Source organism: Lottia gigantea (genome assembly GCF_000327385.1).
Source record: "Lottia gigantea unplaced genomic scaffold LOTGIsca_71, whole genome shotgun sequence".
NCBI classification, from domain to species: Eukaryota; Metazoa; Mollusca; class Gastropoda; family Lottiidae; genus Lottia; species Lottia gigantea.
The window spans coordinates 958,852-969,906 of NW_008710397.1; the positions used below are offsets into that span (position 1 = coordinate 958,852).

Consider the following 11,055-nt stretch of genomic DNA (forward strand, 5'->3'; position numbering starts at 1 on the left):
ATTGATGTTTTGAGCACTATTTCAACAATAGTATTTCTATATCACTCTACAATTGATGTATTGAACACTATTTTAACAGTGGTATTTCTATATCACTCTACAATTGATGTATTGAGTACTATTATAACAGTAGTATTTCTATATCACTCTACAATTGATGTATTGAGTACTATTTTAACAGTGGTATTTCTATATCATTCTACAATTGATGTTTTGAGTACTATTTTAACAGTGGTATTTCTATATCACTCTACAATTGATGTTTTGAGTACTATTTTAACAGTGGTATTTCTATATCACCCCACAATTGATGTTTTGAGTACTATTTTAACAGTGGTATTTCTATATCACTCTACAATTGATGTATTGAGCTCTATTTTAACAGTGGTATTTCTATATCACTCTACAATTGATGTTTTTAGCACTATTTTAACAGTGGTATTTCTATATCACTCTACAATTGATGTATTGAGCACTATTTTAACAGTGGTATTTCTATATCACTCTACAATTGATGTATTGAGTACTATTTTAACAGTGGTATTTCTATATCATTCTACAATTGATGTATTGAGCACTATTTCAACAATAGTATTTCTATATCACTCTACAATTGATGTATTGAACACTATTTTAACAGTGGTATTTCTATATCACTCTACAATTGATGTATTGAGTACTATTATAACAGTAGTATTTCTATATCACTCTACAATTGATGTATTGAGTACTATTTTAACAGTGGTATTTCTATAAGACTCTATATACAATTGATGTATTGAGCACTATTTTAACAGTGGTATTTCCATATCCCTCTACAATTGATGTATTGAGCACTATTTTAACAGTGGTATTTCTATATCACTCTTTAATTGATGTATTGAGCACTATTTTAACAGTGGTATTTCTATAAGACTCTATATACAATTGATGTATTGAGCACTATTTTAACAGTGGTATTTCTATATCGCTCTACAATTGATGTATTGAGCACTATTTTAACAGTGGTATTTCTATATCACTCTACAATTGATGTATTGAGCACTATTTTAACAGTGGTATTTCTATATCGCTCTACAATTGATGAATTGAACACTATTTTAAAATTGAAATTTTTTGTCATGTAAGGTGAGAAAGTCGATTATAAAAATTGGGCAAGAGGAGCACCAAAGAAAAGTCGTAAAAGAAGATTTTTGTTGGATGATATATCAGAAGTTATACCGGACTATCCAGCTACAGTTAGTGATTGTGTCGTCATGGACATCAAAAGACATGGTCAATGGTTGGATATGCCGTGTCATTACAAAAACATCAAACATGAGTTTATATGCCAATTTGGTAACTGTTTTTTATATATCGTATACTACCTGAAGTAATCGCTTTGCATTTTCGAAAAATTTGTTTATCTTGTAAATATCTCCAGAAGTAGGTAACTTCTTATCAAATTGAAGAATTCCAATGTCGGTCCATCCATAATTGCTCCTAAACACTCTTGAACTCTCTGTTAGAATTGTGCTTTTGAAAAGGATATGATACTTTGTTTTCTCCATCTGAATCGCGCAATAGTTAGATAAATCTTTAATTTTTCTACACGTCCCACATGAAATGTAAAGCGTATTGCCGCCACCCGACCGTCGGTCCATCCACAATTGCTCCTAGACACTCTTGAACTCTCTGTTAGAATTGTGCTTTTGAAAAGGATATGATACTTTGTTTTCTCCATCTGAATCACGCAATAGTTATGTAACTCTTTTATTTTAAGAACTGAAACACCCGACCTCACCAACAACACAAACTACTGGCGCTTCCACCAGGAAAAAAATCACCTTAACAACAACAACAGCTTTTGAAACAACATCAAAGCTTCATGAAACAGATCAAACAACCGAAGAAATAACAACAACTAATTCTTCTGCTGAATTTCATATAACAATAATTAGTTATAACACAAGTTATAACATTAGTAATGTTGTTAATGATACATATGATAATGACCGACAAATTGGTAGGTTATATAAGTTATGTTAGTTTATATACGTTTATGAGCCAAAATAAACAGAAAAGCAAGTCATTGTTGCTTTTCAATGTTTAAAGATGTGTTTCCTTATTTTTTTAGTGTTAAATTAAGCAAACTATTTGATAACTTGGTGTTTCTAATGAATTGTCATGCATACAATTAAGAGTTTTAACCATTCATAAATGTCCATGTATGTACAGTCTTGATGACCTTTTCTAATTGGTCACTCATTGGAATTCTGCTGGTAATTCTCTTCTAATTTAGCTAATTATGAATTAATTATGGACATGTAAGACAAACAGGTATTTTCCAGGTCATTAGAACACCTCTACTTTCTATTCATATAAGTATTAGCATTTTCATTTTTATAAATAAAAATAAGGGAACCAATCTTTAAGCTCAGAACTTTAAAAATAATTTTCCACGAAAAATCAATAGAAAAAGATCAGTCTTAGCTATTAGTAAATGATAGGTAAAACCTTTGTTGATACGTATTGTATTGATTTATTTCCTTAAAACTAATTAATTCTCAACTTTTTTCAGATAATAACAACCATGTTCAGAACAATTTTAGAGAGAAAATAGGTAGGTTTCTGAAACCGGACCTGGAAACTAATCAATCTCTGTTGATCTATTTCCAACTATCCTAGATGACTATCCTTACCAACACCTTTTTAGATGCTTATAAACTGGCACTATTCTAGAAAATACCACTACAACAATGTCTTTGACGAACTATATTCTAGAAGGCTATTCCTACTATTATAGCACAATTTCGGATCGGCTCTATTCTAGAAAATCATTCCTTCAAATGACTGTCCGTACCAATTTCCAGATCGGTACTATTCAAGAAGAGCATAAGTATGAATGACTATCTCGTCGGCACTATTCTAGATGACTATCTCAATGGAAATATTTATATCGGAAGTTTGCTAGCACTAATCTTAGACTAAGACTGTACTTATTGCTGTATTTGACCGTTATTGGCGGACTGTTTGTCAAATTTACGTTGTCGTCTGGGTTTAAAAACGATGATGTAAAAGAAGATTGAAGTGTATTCTGTGCACATTTTGCAGTTTTAATAACAAGCAATTTTTGTTATCTAGGTATATGTCTAATTAAACTTATGGTGTGTTTTATAATTTTACTACCTGATTATTAGATGATAAACAATAATCATACTAATCTTTATGAACAATAGGATTATAAACATGCTAATAACACAATATTGACTCTCTAAATTGATTTATTAACGTCTTTTTCGGGATCTTGAAAATGACCCATGATTTCTTTGTTAACACATATTATGCATTATTAATTGGTGTTGGGTGTATTGAGACGAGTCTCAATGAAAGCGCTGGCCTAGGTCACAGAGCAATAGATAAGTCTATTAATTATGTGAAAATTAGTTAGTCATTAGTATGATTTTAGTTGAAAAGACACACACACAAACATACACTGCATGTTATATAATATACTGTATATAGCCATGGCACCAGTCCTGAAATAAGTATTCCCTGAAATCTAACTTAGAAATCGATTAATTTATTGATAGAACATGATACATTTATATTAAGAAATCTATGCTCCTAGGACGAATGGAGTTATTATGGATTTCTTTTGTAATGTTTAGATTTTTCAGAGCTCAAAATTGGTCTTTACTAATACCTTTACGATTTTGAATCTTTTTAAAATTTGATTATAATTTTGGGGATTTTTGTCTTTTCGTTTTTTATCATTTCTTGATACAATAACAAAGTGGAATAGCGAATCCCAAAGAAGAGCAAGATGAAAACTTCGTTGGGATTCGCTACATTGTAATGAAGGAACAGGTCTTCTAAGACACGCTTTGGTTGGTAAAAATATGTCTTTATAACGGTAATGTTTTAAACAAACAAAAAAAACTTGAAAGTTTGTCAGATTTGTACAATGGAAACGAAAATAAGAACGAAATTTTTATTTACATGGGTAAAAGTTTTTGCTTTTTGTATTTTAGGTTTGATAACAGGATTAACCGTGCTAGGTGTAATAGTTATACTGGTTCTATCCTCAGTTATGGTTGTTCGTCGAAAGTAAGTAGAACTTTGTCGTCGTATATGTCATGAAAATTTAACGTCTATATCGTGGTCCGCTTTTTAACTTCGAATTAAAGCGAAGAATTTAAAAAATAACGTGTAACGACCGTTTTTTCTATATGAATATTTACTTATCCGATTCCTGATACATGTACTGGCCACAGTGCAACACAGTTACATGTAATATTTCCGAAAACATGTTGAAGGGGCGGTGGTCAAATTTCAAGGTACCTGCAGAAGAAAGTCTGTGTGGTTCAGATTTGGAAATGCCTTGTTTTATATGCCTCTCCGTCGTCCGAACCTATACATATTGTGTCATATTTTCTTTTTGAAAAAGGAGAGTGGTTTCATTGATAATGAATATGCCTGTGTTTTTTTTTTCAAATACATGTAGTTGTTTATGGAATGATGCCAGGCGTTTTACACGTTTACGCTTTCTCGTTTATATCTTACTATGATTCTTGAATAACGAGTTGGAATTATGATTCTTGAATAACGAGTAGGAATTATGATTCATGACTAACGAGTAGGAATTATGATTCTTGACTAACGAGTTGGAATTATGATTATTGACTAACGAGTAGGAATTATGATTCTTGAATAACGAGTAGGAATTATGATTCTTGAATAACGAGTTGGAATTATGATTATTGACTAACGAGTAGGAATTATGATTCATGACTAACGAGTAGGAATTATGATTCTTGACTAACGAGTTGGAATTATGATTATTGACTAACGAGTAGGAATTATGATTCTTGAATAACGAGTAGGAATTATGATTCTTGAATAACGAGTTGGAATTATGATTATTGACTAACGAGTAGGAATTATGATTCATGACTAACGAGTAGGAATTATGATTCTTGACTAACGAGCAGGAATTATGATTCTTGACTGACGAGTAGGACCTATTCTTGGCTAATGATTCTTGACTAACGAGTAGGATTGGTGATTCTTGACTAATGAGTGGGACTGAAGATTCTTGACTAACGAGTGGGATTGACGATTCTTGACTAACGAGTAGGATTGGTGATTCTTGACTAACGAGTAGCATTGATGATTCTTGACTAACGAGTGGGATTGACGATTCTTGACATACAAGTAGGATTGATGATTCTTGTCTAACGGATTGATTTATGTTTTGTATCATAATTTAATCATATTATTTCATCATTATTTAATATTATTTTATCATTATTTCATTATTATTTTATCATTATTTCATATTATTTCATTATTATTTCATATCTTTACAGAATGAAATCCAAACAGAAAATAGAATTAAAAGATGTCATAGCATTTAATAACACTGTTTATAACAATGGCGACGAAGCATCTGACACCCCGGAAGATCTAACCAATACGGAAGTTCACATATATCATATTCCTGATGAATTTAATGATAAAGATGTTATAACTAACGAACGTATTGTTTCGTGAATTATGAAGACTTTGAAAACAGTAAATACGATGTTTGTTAAAGAGGGAGTTTACGACAGTTTATAAAAGCAGAACTTGTGACGAATCAACAATATATGTATTTTGTTAATATTGTCAAGTCAATTTTACCTTTTATATTAAATGTCAGTAGAGGGGTGATCCTTGTTAGGGACCGGTGCGCCCTTTTTTGACCATTCATACTTTTGCCTCAGAAGCGGATTTTTTTAGCTAAGCAAATCAGAAGGCTTAGAGTCTGCACAGATCATCGTCGAAATTTGAGCCTTCTAAACTATGTGTGTCCAGAATTATCCGCATTTGAAAGTGAAAAGGGTGAGTCGTCTATTTAAGAGACACTATAGAAAAGAAATTCCTAGTTTGACATATTTTTGAAGGAACTCGTGCGATTTTCTAGTACTTCTGAAGACCGTTCACGTATATTCAAGACCCCATTCAAATAGGGCACCATTAAGAGCCATTGTTCACATTAGCTTCATTTGCCTACAAACATTATTCACTACAGATATGAAAATTTCAAAATGTAGGACCTGCCCTTTTTAGTGCCACTTTAAATTTAATTTTCTATTTTTTCTTTTTTGTTTAAGGGATGAATATTTTGGTTATAAAAAAAATAAAAAATAAATTGTACAAAATAATATCAAAAAGAAAGAGAAGCGAACCGACGATTTAATTCTAAAAATGAATTGGGATAGGTCAAGTTAGAAATTGGTAATATTCGGATGAACAGTTTCAGAGTTATTGCCCTTGTGATTACAGCGATGAGACATTGTTCATGTTTGAATTTGATGATAATTTTATGAACTGTTTCAGGGTTTTGCCTTGGCTTGTAGATGATTTTAAGATTATTTGAAAAATTCATTATTAAGCCACTGTTAAGATTTTGTTATCATTTCTGACAGCTGGTAGTTTCGTTCCTGAGGGTTGTCTACATAAAACTCTCATTTGTAACATGCAGTGAGTAGGCCTTTTATTTCAAGTTCAAATTGTCAAAGTTCTTTTCTTTTTTTCTTAAACATTTGAAATTTTTATATTTCACTAAAGGCCTCACATGAGGCATAATAGTACGACAAATTTAACACAATAAATATAACAAATATAAATGTAACAAATATAAATATAACAAATATGAATATAACAAATAAATATAAATATAACAAAAATAAATACAACAAATAAATATAAATATAACAAAAATAAATGTAACAAATATAAATATAACAAATATAAATGTAACAAATATAAATGTAACAAATATGAATATAACAAATAAATATAAATATAACAAAAATAAATACAACAAATATAAATATATAAAAAATAAATATAACAAATATAAAGCTAATTTTATATTTCAACTTATTTTAAGTTATAATTTCTGAATTAAAGAGGGTTTGTGATTTAATTATGTTAAGAAATAGTTCATACAACATATTTTAAATCGTTTTTAAACCGGATGTTTTGGTGTAGGCTACTCGCGTCATATCCTACATTGAAATTATTGCTCAAGTATGTTGTGTAGCAGACTAATTTTATAAGAGGTAGGTCGTTTTAGTGCGATTTCGTTTAAAAAAAAAAGGTGGAGCACTACATGGATGATGACAAAGAAAATCTAGACTTGGTTAAAAAAAATAATGATATCTAGCTAGGCCTAATCACGTCAATATCAGGACGAACGCGAAAGACATTTTTCACAAACACGACAGCCTAGCGTCGTTAGCGGTTAGGCCTACTCTTATCTAGCCTATTCTAGTATTCATAACTTTGCGGAACCTAGCCTCAAGGATTTTTGGCCCCATCCACGGGCATTTTCTAGATAGAACTGCTTTGTCGCTGCAGGATTCAGAATGTCATTCCCAACAAAATGCCATAGCAGACTTTGAAGCAACGGGAACTTATCCCTTTAATCCTTGTAAAATTACAAAGGAGAACATCAATGGTGGTGCGTCTGATGATGATGATGATGATGACGCTTCTGATAATGAGGAGGAGAAGTTGGATGGTGATGCTTCTGATGATGCTTTTTATGGTGAAGGGAGCTGGTGATCATTGGGTAATATCAATTTTAGTTACCTAATCGCACGATGAGATAACTATGATTTCTTTCATCTACAATGGTAACAATAAAAAACTGAACCTCTTGCTAAAGATTTAATCAACTAACGTGGCGGAAACATTTTGGTTCATATGATTGCAGAAATTTTCCTTTTAAAATGCAAAAAAATAAAATTAACAATAATTCATCTGAGTATATCCTTGTTAAGATATTAAAGGTATTTGGTTCTATTGTTAAAGAGACTGTTGCACAATTCTTTTTGACCAATCATACTTGAGTCTCAGAAACGTGAATTTTGTTATCAGTAATAGTGATCACAGCTCAACGTCGAAATTTGAGCCTTCAAATCTATCTTTGTCCAAAATTATCCGCGTTTGAATGTTAAAATGACGACTCGTCAATTTAAGACACTCTGTGATGTATAGAAAAGACATGGAAATTGTGGGTAAAATTCCTAGTATGAATTATTATGCAATTTTCGTAGATTTCTAGTACTTCTGAAGACTATTCACATAATTTCTAGTCTCAAATCAACCCTTCAAAATGGCGTATCTGTTCCTTTAAAGCCAGCAGTGTTGAAACTATAGGCATAAAAGAGTTATTCGGGCTTGAAATCCAACTGCCGGTAATATGAATACCTTTAAGAGGTTTTTTGTATATATTTTATACATCCAATAAAGAATATATGGACTCACTCCACTAATTCATTTGCCATCTCTTCCCATGTTAAAACACGAAATTCAACCTTCTATAACTTTTTCCAGAAATCTCGTTGAAAGCTTTCCAACATGTCGAATGAAAGCCTGACCAATTCTCAATGTCTCCTAAAAAATTCATTATATGATGACCATGAAAATTTTGAGCTACTAAAATTGGAAGTAGACTACTACCGGTTATACTCATCTGCTAGAGTTTGGCACTCTACAAAACGACTATTTTTAGAATTAGCCTTCCGCCTTTAAGTCTCTCATCATCTCACCAAATCTGAAAGATAATGCAATTTCAGACATCAAATTCCAAATCTAGACCAAATTTTACCCAAAAATAGGCAGGCAAAAACCCCAAAAGGGAGAGAGAAAGAAGATTTCTAAAAATAGCCTGGACTACATTCCTATAAAATGTTTTAGTGAAGTGAGTCCATATGGGCAAATGTGTTCGGACAAAGAATTTATATCGCTTACTAGTGTCTTTTCTTCTGAAGAAATATTGAGAAAAAGTAATATAAAGATCAACTCTGAACCTATGCTTTGCTTTACGATATTAAAACGTCAATGCCGACTTTACGGTGCATGAACAGTGACCTGCACCGTATTGTAAACACACCCTTTGACAATATTTTAATAGACACGATTGTTTGTGACAGGGCAGTACAGGATAACTTACAAAACAAAATCCTGAGGAAGACAATCAATATTATTCTGTCAATATACAGGTATAAATGAAATAGGCTTGGATTTACAATAACACTGTAAAGTGCGAGTGTCTAAATCGAGAACTCGCTGACTGCGAAGCTATATAATCAACCAAATTGGGATTAACAGATTAGCGGTGGCTAATTATGTAAGAGATTGGATTTCAGGTAAATACAGGTGAGCCGTTTTGATTATTTTCTTGTTGTATTTGATAGGTTTAGCTCGGTTGAAGCGAGTTCCAGTAGGTCTATGTTGGAATTGAATGAATGAATAATTTCAAGTTGAGTCCTTGCTAGGTATTTGAAGAATGGTTCCACCAACATCAAGAACTGGATGGCAGCCAGGTAAGAGAGTAGAACTAAATTGATTTCTGTCTTTTCTAATTCACACTAAATATATGTTAAAAAACCGAATACAACTTTATGGTATATTTTACTAATCATGAGTTTTATTGTATACAACAATTTACATTGTCAGCATCATGATGACAAGATCATGTTCAGAGTGAAACAGTAAAATGAAAATTTCATTCATGAAATTTGAACACAATCATGCAGCTGTCCCCATTATTTCTATTAATAGATATAGATAATTTAGTCTGTCATAGAAATACTATTTAGATAGCATTTAAAACCGGATATATTAAATTGTTTACATTCCTAATGTCATGTAATATTTTAAAAGGCCTTCCGCGTGAAGGGCCTATATATATCCTTTCTTGGAATTATTCATGTCTTACAAATGAATGAAGATTAAGTAAGCTTACATTAAGATATAATGCAGGTCAACAAATAAACTGTATTGACAGGTACATTAGTATGTATGATTTTCATTCACAATTCTACGAATTCTCATTTTTTGGGTGTTTTTATGAATATTATGTAATTCGTAATAACTGCAAGCAAGAATATTTAAAATAATTTTGAAGTGAAGTCTTTAACAGGGCAGTTCTGGTATGCAAAATTTTAATTATTAAAAACGTTGTAAATTATACCTGAAAATATTTCTAAAGTGTGCTATTTGATAGTAAATCGATGTATTGTATCGTGATGTCGTGTATCGATACTTGACGATACCTTTGATTCCATTAAAAGCAGAGATTTTTATAAGTTGGTTTATGATATAACAATTTTTATAACTGAAATTGTAATAAACTTTTTATAAGGCAGTGGACAATAACCACTTCTATCAACTATATTACCAAATATCACAGTTATAAAGTTATAAATAATATATATAGTAACTATTTATAAGACAGTGGACACTAGCCACTTCTATCAACTATATTACCAAATATCACAGTTATAAAGTTATAAATTAATATATATAGTAACTATTTATAAGACAGTGGACACTAGCCACTTCTATCAACTATATTACCAAATATCACAGTTATAAAGTTATAAATTAATATATATAGTAACTATTTATAAGACAGTGGACGTTAACCACTCCTATCAACTATATTACCAAATATCACAGTTATAAAGTTATAAATTAATATATATAGTAACTATTTATAAGACAGTGGACGTTAGCCACTTCTATCAACTATATTACCAAATATCACAGTTATAAAGTTATAAATTAATATATATAGTAACTATTTATAAGACAGTGGACAATAACCACTTCTATCAAATATATTACCAAATATCACAGTTAATAAGTTATAAATTAATATATATTGAAACTTTGAAGATAAAATGATAATTTTCATCCCATGACCCTTGTATGGTATCGTATCATATCGTGACCCTTGTATCGCGAGATGTATCATATCATGACCCATGTATTGCATTATGACCCTTGTATTGCGATATATATCGTATCATGACCCTTGTATCGTGATATGTATCAACAATACCCAGCACTACTATTTACCTCTCTGTAGATCTACTTGATAAAATTAGTATTAAAAGGGTTAATTGAAAATGGAGAATACTAATTGTTAATTAACCAGTTTTTGTGTTTGGCTTTATAATGGCTCGTTATTATTAATTGAAACCTTCAGAGTATGTAGGAGAAAAATTTATA

General features: G+C 31.0%; 1 protein-coding gene across 1 annotated transcript in view; it reads left to right on the forward strand.

The window, feature by feature from the left end:
• The window catches only part of LOTGIDRAFT_235867 (hypothetical protein), a gene marked incomplete at its 3' end in the record, with an annotated part of 9,530 nt that extends 3,995 nt beyond the window's left edge, over positions 1–5,535 (forward strand). The window contains exons 3-7 of the mRNA XM_009065878.1: positions 1,129–1,338; positions 1,763–2,005; positions 2,561–2,602; positions 4,014–4,089; positions 5,352–5,535. Of these exons, the coding sequence (XP_009064126.1) occupies positions 1,129–1,338; positions 1,763–2,005; positions 2,561–2,602; positions 4,014–4,089; positions 5,352–5,535 (755 nt within the window). The remainder of the gene's footprint in view (positions 1–1,128; positions 1,339–1,762; positions 2,006–2,560; positions 2,603–4,013; positions 4,090–5,351) is intronic.
• Between the last annotated feature and the right edge of the window lie 5,520 nt (positions 5,536–11,055).